The following is a 13,891-nucleotide window of genomic DNA, read 5'->3' as shown; positions in this document are numbered from 1 at the left end:
AAGAAAAAAAATGGTTTAAGCATGTATGCATATTTTTGCAAAAGTTTTTCCAAATTTGGAAGCTGATATACAAACGAGATTTCTGAGAATATTGGTAAGAGTCGCAAATATTCATACTGGGGCCCTAACATTTGTCCAAATATTAGCGTACTTTTGCAAGGCAAGTAAGACCCAGTTTGTAGCCCATTGCAAGCAGAGTCATGGTCACCTCACAAATGTGCAAGTCCACTGCTTTCCCCAAGAGCCCACAAACTTATGGTAGCAACAAAATTTGCATGTTCTTCGTGTACAAAAAACAAACAAACTGCAAATGTAAATGCTGTCATGAAACATGCACCAAAAATATTTCTTCTTTCAGGATGAATACAAGCATGGATATACCATCCACAATTTTTGGTTAAGAAAGCCACTTACAGGCAAGAAACATAAATTCCATGCTTCTCACATAATCCTTCAAAACTCCCTGAGGGGAGAGGCAGCGCAAGCATCCTGTTGAGCTGTTACCATCCAGCTGCTAGTGGTGGCCCCTACCCCAGCAGACAGCCCTCTTCCCCAGAGTGAGGGGAGAAGAAACAAATTAAGCTGAAACTCATGCGCACAGGGCAAAAGAGCACAGAAGACAAGGAAAAACTAGTAAAGAACATGTCTGCCCAGAATAGATGAAGTGCAAACGTGAAACTTCAGAGGTGTATAGCCAGATCTCATCCACCTGGGGTAACTGAACTAAACTACAACCATGCCTCTTCCAAATGCTTCCCTTTTTATTTACATATGGGAAACCAAGATTTGATTTTATCAAACCAGGATCAAATGGTGCTTTGATATACTAGTTTATTAATTAATTAACTACGGTTAAATAAACCAATTTCCTGTGTTCAGATGAAAATGGAAGCTGCAGTTTTTTCAAAAAGTGACAGAGCTTTAAATTTCCCTTGCCCCTTCCCATTCAAAGTAGAGAGAAGGAAGAGCAGAGGGAGCATATAAATCTGAGGCTTGCTGTAGTTCAAGTAAGTAACAACAAACTATGCTTTGCCATGCCTCAATCAGGTCATAATCAAAGCTTTGACTTATCTAATCTCTTCTCTATTCTCACTCAAATAGTTAACCAAACTGAAATGTAATTGGATACAGTAATGAGAATACTAATTGAACATCCTTTTGAGATCCTTATTAAAATATTTTAAGTTAACAGAAAGATTTCAAAAGCTTTTAAAGAGAATACTAATTTAGCTTTTAAAAAGAGGCACACCATTACCTGAAATATTTTTGTTTGCTTTTTCAGTTTGCCAAACTAGTGGAAGGCCACAAAATGGACTTTGCCTGGAGGTGAGAACAGTTCAGCCAGATAACAGAATATGCCTGTACCTTCTAGATACTGCGTAAGAGCCCTGTTGGATCAGAGAACGGACCGTCTAGTCTAGCATACCTGGTGTCCGTGCTTCTCCCCTGGGCTCCCCTGTCCAGGGAAAGGTGAAGACTAAAGGAGAAACTCCAGTGCCAGCCAGAAATGGCACACACAAGCTCCTTTTGCTGCCGCACAAGTAAACTGTGAGACAGGGAACTGTTGCTGTTGCACTACTGCGCAAATCAGTTGTCCAGCATCTATTTCACTGTGTAGAGCATTTGAGCTCTTTGGGGCAGCAGAAGCTGCCTGGGTGCCTTCCTGTGGGCTCTGGGGGAGAGCCTCCTCGTGAAAAATACAGAGCTCTTCCGCAGAGCTGGCCGAGTCTGCCTCCTTGGTCAGGGAGGCAAAAGGAGAGGCGGGAAGGGCATTAAAAGAAAGAAAATTACAAGGAAAAAGAAATTAAATAAGAAATGGAAAAATGCAAGCTAAAAGAAAATAAATGAGAATGAAAAAATGTGCTGGGTCAGGAGCCTTGCAGCATTAGAGACCTGTCTGACCAACTTGAGAGGCAAGGCAGGTCTGGCAAAAGTGGGGATGGCGCCTCCCCCAGCCAAGGATCCTTAACTGACCCTGCCTGTCCAGCCAAATGGGAGGAGCCATCCCAGTGTAAATGGTGCCCCCTCCAGGAGCCCGTGGCGGAAAAAACTGTTTAATGCCATTTCAAATCTGGGCACTAGGCAAACAAAACACATTACTGGGCTACCTCTTGCACACAAGACTTCCATCTACCGACAAAATGGGGTTGCAAATGGTCAGGAAAGGTTGTTGGTGTAACTCACATGTGCAGTGCAGTCTGGGCTTTGGCTGCCTCCTGCTTGGTGCTGTATCGGATAAGGGCGGTGCCTTGGGTCAGGTTGAGATGGAATGTCAGCAGTGGACCATGCTGCATGCAGATGGTCCTCAAAGTTGACCCATCAATCTTGTGAAGAACAGATTGGAAGAACAAAGACAAACAGCAGGTTTATGGGGGGGGGGAGGTAAGTATTTTCATTTGTAAATATATCTGAAATAGTATGGTTAATATACAAACCAAAAATATCAGGCAATTACTGTAAATGCCACAAGAGAAATAAACTAAGATCAAAATACAGTGGTACCTCTAGTTATGGACTTGATCTGGTCCGGGGTGCCGTTCGCACCCTGAAAAGTCTGTAACTAGAGCGCTGCTTCTGCACATGTGCTAAGTGTGCAGAATGCTTCTGTGCACGTGCACGGGGCAAAACCCGAAGTATACACTTCTGGGTTTGCCACGTTCGCAAACTGAAAAGACGCAACATGAACCTAATGCAACACAAGGTATGACTGTACTGAAAAAGCATGGTGTCTCAGCAGACACAAACAAAAGCTGAAGGAACCTTACAGGCCTTTGTTTTTGGCTGCGGTGCTGGAAACATTCTGTGGTTTCGCTATGAAAACATAAGAGAGAAAACTAGACATTCTGCCTAGCATCCTGAAGACTGGGAGTTTTGTAAAAAAACGACAACACTATGTTTTGCATTCACAAAATTGCTTACTTACCTAACTAAAACAAGCACTGCAATTAATTCACAATCCAATTAAAAGAAAAGCTGAAAATGTGGTTTACAGTAGGTCTCTCATGTCCTAAACACACTGTCATACTAGTTAGCTTGTGTTGGTACATAAATACAATATTTATTTTAAATAATCAACAATTCAGAATAGTCTTGTTTCAGTAATAAAAAGGAAGCAGAAGACAGAAATACCTGCGGAGTGAGATTGTGAAGAACCAGCCAGTAGCTGGGACGAACAGATCCACCATCACTCCAGGTAGAGGCTGCAAATGATTAAACAGTAAGCAGGATACATTTGGATGAGACCTACTTCAAAATTTATCTTAAACAGAAAACCAGAATGAATTCTGTGCTTTATAGAAACCATTTCACTTGCCACATTTAACATGAAAGACAGGGTTGTTCAAGTGGTCACTGGTGCAGCTACACATATGGATTCTGCAGTTGCACAAAGTAACATTCAGAACTTTCAAAAGATAAGAGCACACTCAAAGGAGTATGGCTTCTACCTTCCCAATAATTTCCTGTTGCGACAGCTATATAAAGAAACATGAGACGGAGAGCAGGTCAAAATGACATTTGCAGTTACAGTATCAGGTGGAACTATAGCTGCTGAGGATCAAACCATGACAGGAATGCAGAACTGAGAAGACAAGATGAGATGTTTTGCCTGGGAGTTGACTCCTGGCTGGACCACATACAGAAATCAACAGTAAAGAGGACATATTCTCAGATGGGTGGATGACAGTTCTCAAGGCCATTGGCCCCAGAATCTAGGTTGAACTGCCGTGTCAGCAGCCACCCAAATAAGGCAGGAGTGGAGAACCTTTTTCAGTCAAAGGAGGACATTTCCTTCTCTGCAATCTTCCAAGGGCCACATGACAGTGGGGGTGAAGCCAGAGGCAAAAGTGGATGAAGCAACAAATGCAAATTTTTAGCTTTTGTACAGTGAGCTAGTTTCTACACACACTCACACAATTCTGTCTATCCTCCCTCCAGAAATTCAAGTGACATTAGCAGAGTTCAAGGACACATTGCAGCCTGGCAAAAACATTTGGGGTGTTAAGCACAACCAGTGAAGGTTACTGCCTGGGGAAAGTTCCACGGGAAAGACAGAAAGGCCTGGAGTGCAGAATTCAACCCCTGGGGCTGAGGTGCCTCAATCCTGCAATAAGGTTTCAAGCTCAGCCAGAGGACAGGAGATTCATAAACTTCTACCAGAATCAAAAAGAGCACATGGGGTGATGTATTGGAAACTTTGCCACATTGATACAGAAGCCCGATGCTGTGAACGCAAAGTGTAAAAGCAACTTGGTCTGAGTGGATGCAATAAGTAGGCAGTCATCTATCTATGGGAAGATCAAAATCCCTTACTGACAGAAGTGTGCAATGATGACAGTTCTAAATAGCTCTAAAACTTTGCCATCCTATAGAGAAGCTGCAGTCACTCAGAGCAAAGTGAGGCAAACAGCAAAGTTTTGGCTGAAAGGCTAAGCATCTTCCAAGTCTGTGGATGTGGACCAAGCTCTGACATGAAAGATGCTTGCTTTCACTTAAAAGAATTTGACAAGGGTTACCATCCTGCATGTCTTTGGACTTATGACACATCCTGAAGGTCCAGAAGTGGCCAAAGACCTCAGTCCTTCTGGGGGATAGCGAAATGCTTTAAAAAATGCTAATGCACAAGGCATTGAGTACAAGTTTATCTCTTTTCAGAGGAAGATTTTGGTATTTTCCTCTAAAAGAAGGGACTGAAGTTTAGAAAAGAAAAACACATTTGGGTGTCATGGACTGGATGTTGAGTGGTGGGAGGAACTAGGTGGGGAGCCTCCAAGACTCAGAGCCCAGGGATTGGTGGTGGGATGATGATGAGAGGTCAGAGGGAGCAGACAGGAAGGAGGTGTCAGAAGCTGAAGAGGAAACAGGGCTTAGTGAGCAAGAAAGAGTCTGTGGCAGAGAGCAGTCCAGAGTCAGAGGCAGAAGTGAAGGCTGGAGAGGTTAACAGCCATGGTCAATGTAAAGGGCAATTCAGTTCCCATAGAGGACAGTGTAGTAAGCAAGCTATGGAAGACCTCCATAGCACAAGTGACCTATCGGTTCAAGGATACCGTCCCTGCCACCAACAACATGAGCAGAACTGAAGTGGAACAAAGTTGTGTAGCTTATGCTGCTTTGGAGACTCCGACCTTGGCACTGAAAGCAAAGACAGCCTGCTCCAACAACATTCCCTGTGCCTGAAACAAGTGATTTTGTGTGTCTGCCTAGTGAAACATAGACAGCTGGAACCATATGCATTAAAGGTACCTCACCAAGTTAAGGAGGTAGTCTGCTGCCACAAACTGAACACCTCTTAAAAAGTGCCAGTTGCACCACAAGCACCCGCTCGAGAGTGAGGCATGCACTGTTGCAGAATTAGCCCAAAGGTTGTTTTTTAAAAAAAAAATCCACTGTAGAGAAAAAAAGGTGAAAAAGATGAAGTGAAGGAAAAGAAGGGTCTAGCTCATATGCTCTCTCAGGGGTAAGTGAAAGTTTCTCTTGCTGCAGTGACCAGAAAAAATGGGAGCCACATTGACCTTTTTTGAGTGTGCACACTGAGGGTTGGGGGGTTAGCTTTCCATCTAAACCCCTTCAAGAAAGTGCTAAATGCTGCTTTGTGAGGATGAAGTCTGTGGATCTGCACAGACAATATGAAGAACTATATCTTCTTGAGACCCCACCCACAAATTATTCAATACATGTTCCTTGTCAACTTTCAAGGACCTCTTCTGACAGGAAGGGTCTAGCTATATCTCCCCTCAGTAGTTTCTGACAAACATCCCATAGCCCTTTTAAGAGAGATAGAACATTCTCTTTTCTCTCATTGAGCAATTATAACATTCTCTCACCTAAAGGTCTTATCATATCCAGACTAGTAATGCTGTGGAACATGTTCATGGGCCAAGCAATAAGAACGCTAGGAAATTCTACTCACCAGAGGCAAGCCTTGAATCCTGTGCCCCCCACCCCCTGAGTGAGCGGGGTGCTGTGCTGCTCCAGGGAGAGGATGGTTTTGGATTACTCAGACCAGGAGGTGGGCGGGGTAGCCCTGTAGTGTTTCTTGAGGAAATATTGTTTCTCCACTTGTTGGAGAGATGAGGGGGATTGGGTCCTATGGGATCTGGGGACCATGTTGATTTGTAATCACTGAACTTTGCTACAACAGAGGAAAGGAAAAGCCAATCAATTAGTGAAAGTTAATACACATAACACAGATCATCATAATTTTAGTTTTTGCCAACAGTCTGTTGAAGTATATTTGCATGTGATCCAGGTTACACGCTTTTGCGACAATATAGTACACGGATCTGAAAAAACTTCACCAGGGAGTTATTTAATACGTAAAAAAAAGTTACACTGAGGAAAAAACCCAGGCAACTATCTATTGTACAAAGCATTACTATATATGCTTAAATATATCAATGTTTTCTAGCTACAATATAAAATGTGAGCTAGGTGTATTGAGAATGGAAACCAGATACCTGAAGTGCTATGAACATTTGTGAAGGAATTGTCAGAGGCACTGTAGGGCCAGGCACCAGGTGAAGGCAGCGAGGTGTTGAGGGAAGAATTAGACCCTATGGCATAATAAGGAAAGGTAAAGAAAAACATTATAGATGAATAAAGAATTTACGTGACAACTGACATTTCTAGCAATGACAATGAATGGCAGAAACCTATTGCAGATCCATGTATTTAGTCTTAACATAAATTAAACCATAGCAACATCTGCATCTTCAAACTTTAGAATAGAATACAGAGCAGAATAGGGTTGTTTGTATTTGCCTACTGCCATTAATACAGGACAGGGGCATTTCCAGGGGGAAATTGTTAAGTGCAAACAGGGTTTTAATTCATTCTCTTGGTTCACCAATGCTTACCCTCCAGATAGATATTTTCCTATTTCCCCCTCTAGCTAAGTCTAAAACTGCAACTAAGACTGGCTGGGGGGGGGGGAAGGGGCCTGGCAGAAGAGGTTATAAGGAAAAATAATTGGCTGTGTAGAGAGATTAACCACCCTCAATTTTGCTGATTCTCCCCTGCAAATGTATCCCTGCCCCAACTTATAATCAGCAAACATGTATTCGCTGATCCAACTTGTTATTCCAGTTATAACAGTTGCAAGGTAAACAGAAATGGTATTATGTAATAAATATACCTGTGGTGTTGTCCCGCAGAAGTTGGTGATCAGTATCTACAATGGGGGATGTGGCTGTACCCCCCAGCACACTTCCTGGGGTCACATAGGGATCAGATTCAGGGTCAATGTTTGGAATACCTTTCCATGGCACTCCTGGCTGAAACTCTGAAACGTAACAATAATCATACAGTATTTCAAATGGAATATTCAAGACTTAAAAGTCGTTAAATTCTTCCAACAAATATGAGGTGTCCAAGAATGTGTGGTGTCAAGTTTCTAGTTCTGGGGTCTTGGGAGATCAGTTTGAGAGTGCAGATAATGTTATTAGAGGAATCTAAGGGCATACATGTGTTTCATAGTCCTTTATTAGCTCTTCCATTCCTTCCTACCCTTTCAAAAATAGTAATTAAAATGTTATTCTACATTCTGATTAAAAAGCATACAAATTAATATTGCTACTATATGTGTGTATATAGTCAATCAGTCACATTTTTATTGTCTGTAGCCAATTGCCATTACAATATAAATCACAAACAATAAAGATGCCAATTCAAGAGTAGACTTAAAACACACCTATTTTCATAATTCAGGGTGGTGGTGGTGATGATGATGATGATGATGATGGGAGAGAGACAACACTTGGTGAAGTCTCACAAATAAATAAATAAATTGCTGTACAGCCGTACCTCGTTTTGCGGCCTGGATCCGTCCCAGAGCCCCAGCTGCTAGCCAAAAAGGACGCAGGGCAAAGCGCTGCGTCTGTGTACAGAGCGCTTTGCGCTTCTGCGCATGCGGCAAAACTGGAAGTAACCCATTCCGGTACTTCCGGGTTTGCTGCGGATGTTCGCCGAAATGGACTCTAGACAAGGCGGATGTTCGCAAGTGGTCCCAGTGGTCAAGAGTAGGGCATTACTGTTCAGTGTAGCAACTTTATCCTAACCCTAAACCTCCCCCAAAAATAAATTATACAAAATAAAAAAGTGCTTAGTTCATGTCATTTATACAGACCAAAGAAGTCTGGTTTCTTTAAAATGGAGTTTACACCTCTGAAACAAGTTTTACACAACCTCATACAGGCAAATGGTCCAAAATCTGAAAAAAAAACCCTCTTACAATGCATGTTTGCACAGCACCAGTCTGCTGTGCATAGAAAGCCATTGACAGCGGTGACACATTGATAGAAGTAATAAATTTTATTTTATAAGCTGGGATGTAACATTTATGAACAGTTTTCAAGCACACTGAAATTACCTGGAGGCCAACTGGCATTGCTGGATTTGCTTCCAATCTTACTTGTTGGTGGAGATTTGGCAGGTAACCAACTATCTCCAGCAGGACCTGTGTGGCTGCCCAGTGGGTCGCCAGGGATTATATCAAATTGGTTATAGGGCGATGCCCCTCGTACTTTTCCAGGGGGCACAATCGTCCCTGGAAAGAAGAGGAAAAATATTATTTTGACAAAAGGACATCATGGTAGCAACTGAAACAGGGCTCAAACCTAACATAAAAGCAGAATGGCAATTCATACCAGTTTCACTGTAACAATAAAGCCACTAGAGCAAGGGTCACCAACTTTTGAGGGCCAGTGGGCATGTTTGGAATTTTGTGAAAGTGTTGTGGACGGCAGTCACAAAATGACTGCTATGGAGGTGTGGCATAAGACAAAATGGCTGCCATGGAGGCATATAGGAGAGGACACACCAGTGCAAACAGGAACTGAGTGCCAGTTACAGATAGGTAGCCGTGTTGGTCTGCCATAGTCAAAACAAAACAAATTCCTTCCAGTAGCACCTTAAAGACCAACTAAGTCAGTTCTTGGTATGAGCTTTCGTGTGCATGCACACTTCTTCAGAGTGAACAGTCTCTCATGCATTGTGGAATTTGGAGGGGATATTTACCAAGACCTTTCATGGGTGCTACAGAAAATACTGAAGGGAAAACTGGTGCCCAAGGGCATCACACTGGCAACCCCTGCACTAGAGTAAGAAAGAAAATAGCATATATATATAATGTAAGAAAAACAAGATACAAAATTAGAGGCCTTTTTAAAAAAAGGTTACAAAAACAAAAAGCCCATTATGATTTGTTCAGATTTATATATTACCTTTCCAAAGGCATTTGCATTGCTAACAGTGGCTTAGAACAATTAAAATACAACAATCTCACAGCAAAACAACAATACAGGAGAAGCTGCTGTCCTAGTGTTTCACTAGAGGCAAAAAGTGGCAATATAAATATACCTTGTAAAATCATTTTTGATAACGTAAGCTGGAATCTCTCACCATTTTTGTGCATATTGGCATCTTGGGAAGCTACAGATGGCAATCCATCCATCATAGAAGTCCATTGTTTAAAGCGAGATTCTGTTCCAGTTTCTTTCCCTCCTACCATGCCATAATCCATGCCACTCGAACCAAAACCTGCGAAAAACCAATGACAACTTGAGGGCCAAGGATTTCCCACCCCTGATTTAAGCTAAATTGCTTTATAATTATTTTTTTAAACCATATAGATGGCTGAGATGATGCAAATGCTCATCACTACAAGGCTGTCTTATGCTTTTCAACAAACACTTTTTGTAACATGATATCCTGCAATAAGCAAGGCTGTTTGAAAATAAAGCTAGTGAGTCAACATAACGCTGAAGTACACTCTGCAGAGAAGAACAGAAGCTAGAGTTCTATGTAGCAGGATTGATTCAGCAATTCAGCTGACACAAACAACAAATCCAGTATTTGGGTTTGGTACACAGATTCTTAGCGCTTAAGAAATCAAAACAGATCACAGGGTTTTAGCTATTTACAGTACTTACCTGAACTATATCCAGGAATTTGCCCTTTGGTTGGTATATCTGAGAGACTCACATTCAGACCACCAGGTACTATGCTGTCTAAATGTTTAGGCCCAACTGGATGGGATGGAGAATGTTTCATGCCAGGTTGCCTCTGTTGTGGCTGAAAGGCATTCACCATACGGGCAATCTGCAGTTAATGAAATAAAGAATAATTTGTTTATCTTAGTACAAACAAGTAATTATATTTTGAATAGTGCATTAGTTTCAAGCAATAATAAAGCTTTAATAACATCTTCTTGGTATATTGCTAGGCTTTACTGTACACCTCATGCATACATTGCTGATTAAATATTGTACCTGCTGTTCTTGCTGTTGTCGTACTACTTGGGAAATCTTTCTTTGACTCTGTAACAGTTGTTGCTGTTGTTGTTGTTGCTGCTGCTGCTGTTGCTGGAGGATGAGTTGACAAGCCTGGAAGGCAAGTAGAGGAGGTAATGAAGGACTTTATTTATAGGCATTAACTGCTGGCAAATGAGCACTGTTCAGCAGATATGACTAGCATTGTAAGTTTTTTTTTTATAATAAAACTTACCATGAACGTTTTAGACTATGGATGAGACTTCCCTTTTACATCTAATTAGAAATAGTGGGATGATCCACACCAAGCACTTAAAGGACATCTAATGCACATTTAATGCACATGACTCACCTGCCAAGAGTCCTGGGAACTGCAGTTTCCCCCTCACAGAGCTATGATCCCCAGCACCCTTAACAAACGACAGTTCCCAGGATACTTTGGGAAAGTCATGTGGTTTAAATGTATGGTGTGCCTCTGCCCAGTACTTCAAGTATGAAGCTTGATTTACTGTAAAGGTAAGTACAAGTCATTGCTAGAAAGTGTCCCCTTCCCACAACTGCATATGACTTATTTGTGCCTTTTCAACAACTAAGTATATATTTCCACAGATCTGAAGTACAACATTTTCCCAAAAAGATTAAAGCTGCAAAAACAGTCACAGGAGTATGCAAAAATTCAGTCAGCTACTGTAGTAGGATAGTTACTTACAAGCTGAAATTGGGGGATCTGCGGAAGTTGGCTCAACATAGCAATCTGTTGAGGAGAAAGCTGGGGATTCATGTTGAAAAGACCTGGGTTCAGACCACTGTTAGGAAATTGCTTGAGCATGGAGGCAGAAACCTTAATAAAAAGTGCAAAGGCATACACAAGTCAAACCAGAAACTGACAGAACAACCAAGACATTTGTAGCAGGTCTGTATGCAAAAGCAAGATGTCTCTGTTGAAAACAGAAAGTGTGTGATCTTAATCATAATCAAATTGAACATCAACAAATAATGCAACAAAGGAAAAGTGAACATAAAGAATATGGTACAAACACATATAGCAATATGTGAGTACAGAAAGGAATCAATTACTTGAGTTGGCTAGCTTTTGTTTGGCTGAAATTTTGAACAATGCACAAACATTTTGTACATTTAAAGAAAAGAGCTTGAGCTTAATATGGAACATGATTCTGGAGTTAACATACTCTATTTCAGTTTGTGGCAGGGCTCTGGTGGATGAGTAGCTTTAACAGTACATCATACAGAAATGTGTGCATGTATATGTACACACCCACCCACACCATTTGAAATGGGGTGCAAGGAGAAGAGAATAACAGAGACTGCAATGCACAAAGAAGGAGGAGGAAGGAGCAACTTGTTCCTCTGAGGAAGATGAGCTTTTTCTGAATGTGCAACAACATTATATAGAGCTCTGACAGAGTGAGGTTCTTGCTAGCCCCTCTTCTCCTCAGCTACATCCTTTTTACACTTGAGGATGAACTAAGGAGTGGGGGCACCACTGGTTCAGTATACATAATGTTATAACACAGTTGATGTTTACCTATGGATTTAACATGAATTAGCAGCATCAGAAATAACAAAATGCATGTTTTGGCTTGTTGCTATGCAGACTTGGGCTCATGGTTTGTTTTCTTCAAGGGAACTATAAGTGGTACCCCAAAACCAAATCTTGGCTACCAATCATAGTTTGTTGCTCCCTACATGAAGCAGGAGAGGAGCTAAGCAGAGACCTTTGAGAAGCATGCACCAGCACACTGCTTGTTTGTGTAAAGCCATAATTAAACAAAGCTCACCTACCCACCTATTAGAAAACTTTCTAAGATAGCAATCCACACCCAACTTACTTATGTTCAAAGTCACACATCCCCTCTACAAGGACTTCTCCCTCTCATCAAAGAGCACCCATCAATCTCATGCCCCCACTGCACTCTCATAAATACCAATTAAAACAAACTGGAAGTGGGTGGCACTTTCACTCTTGTATGGCACATCTGGATTCCCTTGTCACAAGTTTCGAACTGAAACCAAATACTTCTAACATCAAAAAGTCAACAGCAGAAAACAACGAATGCAGATGAAGAAAAAGCTTATGCTATTAGAAAGAAGACTGCAAAAAGACACTGTACCTGCTCTTTAGCTCCTGATGAGCCATACAAAATATGGAGCTTTGGGAAACGGACTAAAGCCCCTTCCCTCCGCCAGATGTCCTCAAATCCAACTCCATATGTGGAACAACAGAAGAGACTATAACAAATAATCTACAAAGAAACTTTTAAAAATTGGTTACCTGGGGAGAAAGAAACTGGGGAGGCACTTGTGCCCGGATATTAGGTGAAGGGTTTAGCGGTTGCACTGGTGGGTGCATTCCTCTCGATTGTGCTGTGCTGTTTCCAAACAGACCTTGATTGCCACCCTAAAAATGAATGAATGAACTAAAGTCAAATCAGGTTGTGAGTATAGTTGTTTATGTATGTTAGCTGCAGCCTGGGGTTAATATAACTATGAGAATTTGTAACATGCCAATGATAGTCATCCTTATTTCATCTTGATTCATTTGCCTGGCATTTTTTTCAAACACATTCCCTTCTAAGAGGTTTGATTGTATGCCATACACATTTTAAAGAGGAGAAAAGAAGGTGCAGAGAAAAGATAAGCAATGTTTATATTTAAAGGGATTTGTCTTTTGTGTTTGAATACTATAGATAGCAGTATTTATTACTTATTACATATAGCAGAAGAAAATATTAAGAACTACCTAATATGATGGACTTCATTGTTTTTAGATGCTTCTTTATTTAATATGGAAAGTTACTCAAAGGTCTTAAGCAGTCCTCAAACTGCATTTAATCATACACAGTAAAGCAATTCCAATATTCTAAGAGAGAACGCGCCACTGCTTACACAGTCAAAACAGTGCCATCATATACAAAAGAGAGGTATCAGCAGACTCAGGGGAAGGGAAACCCCAAAACAGCCCAATGGGATCTGAGCATGCTCAGAGGCCGTGTAATGCAGACTGTTTGGAGGTGTGGGGAATTGACTCTAAAACAGGCGTGGGGTGGTGGTGGGGTGGACTGGTGTCTGGAATTCAGAACAGGGAACACAGCACACTGCAACATTTTGTGCCAGGTGTCTCTTGCATATTCAATTTGAAAACAAATTCCAGTAGAAGTGACCTAGTCCCTTTGCAGGGATACATTCACGATACATATTAACCTTTAGAAAAACATTTGTAGATGTGGTTATAGCTTGTGTTGTTATTCTTAGAGATTTCCAAACGGACAGAATTGTTAGTCTCTTCTTCGGTTTCAAAACTGCTCTAGGATAAGTTAAGAGCAAACACACATACAAATTTAAACAGAGTAACTACTGCATAAATATAGTATGAAGTTTTAGTGCCAAATTTGTTTTTTAGAACAAGGGGGAAAGTGTTTATTTTTGCACTGGGTTCCAAAATGTTTATTCCCCGACTTTTAATTACTTTCTTTGAGAAAGTAAACTCACAGACTGTTGTGAGGTATTAGTAAGGGATCAAAGTAACAGACATAAGCAACATATTGAATGTCTGGAAGGAAGCAATAAAGACTGGTGGGTTCCTGAATTTGAGATTTATCTTACTA

At 41.2% G+C, this 13,891-nt stretch overlaps 1 protein-coding gene across 13 annotated transcripts in view; it reads right to left on the bottom strand.

Annotated features, from left to right (window-relative positions):
• The window catches only part of TNRC6B (trinucleotide repeat containing adaptor 6B), a 149,899-nt gene that overhangs the window by 12,502 nt on the left and 123,506 nt on the right, over positions 1 to 13,891 (bottom strand). For all 13 annotated transcript variants that reach the window (XM_081877569.1, XM_081877566.1, XM_081877568.1 and 10 more), the window contains 11 exons: positions 12,559 to 12,684; positions 10,975 to 11,106; positions 10,266 to 10,379; positions 9,927 to 10,095; positions 9,397 to 9,534; positions 8,366 to 8,542; positions 7,133 to 7,279; positions 6,456 to 6,551; positions 5,909 to 6,130; positions 3,130 to 3,200; positions 2,185 to 2,324 (listed from right to left, as the gene is read on the bottom strand). In XM_081877569.1, coding sequence (XP_081733695.1) covers positions 2,185 to 2,324; positions 3,130 to 3,200; positions 5,909 to 6,130; positions 6,456 to 6,551; positions 7,133 to 7,279; positions 8,366 to 8,542; positions 9,397 to 9,534; positions 9,927 to 10,095; positions 10,266 to 10,379; positions 10,975 to 11,106; positions 12,559 to 12,684 — 1,532 coding nt within the window. The remainder of the gene's footprint in view (positions 1 to 2,184; positions 2,325 to 3,129; positions 3,201 to 5,908; positions 6,131 to 6,455; positions 6,552 to 7,132; positions 7,280 to 8,365; positions 8,543 to 9,396; positions 9,535 to 9,926; positions 10,096 to 10,265; positions 10,380 to 10,974; positions 11,107 to 12,558; positions 12,685 to 13,891) is intronic.

Source organism: Podarcis erhardii, assembly GCF_964252035.2.
Source record: "Podarcis erhardii genome assembly, chromosome: 10".
Lineage (NCBI taxonomy): Eukaryota > Metazoa > Chordata > Lepidosauria > Squamata > Lacertidae > Podarcis > Podarcis erhardii.
The sequence above is the reverse complement of the archived record's forward strand: the minus strand, read 5'-3'. Positions and strand labels throughout refer to the sequence as shown.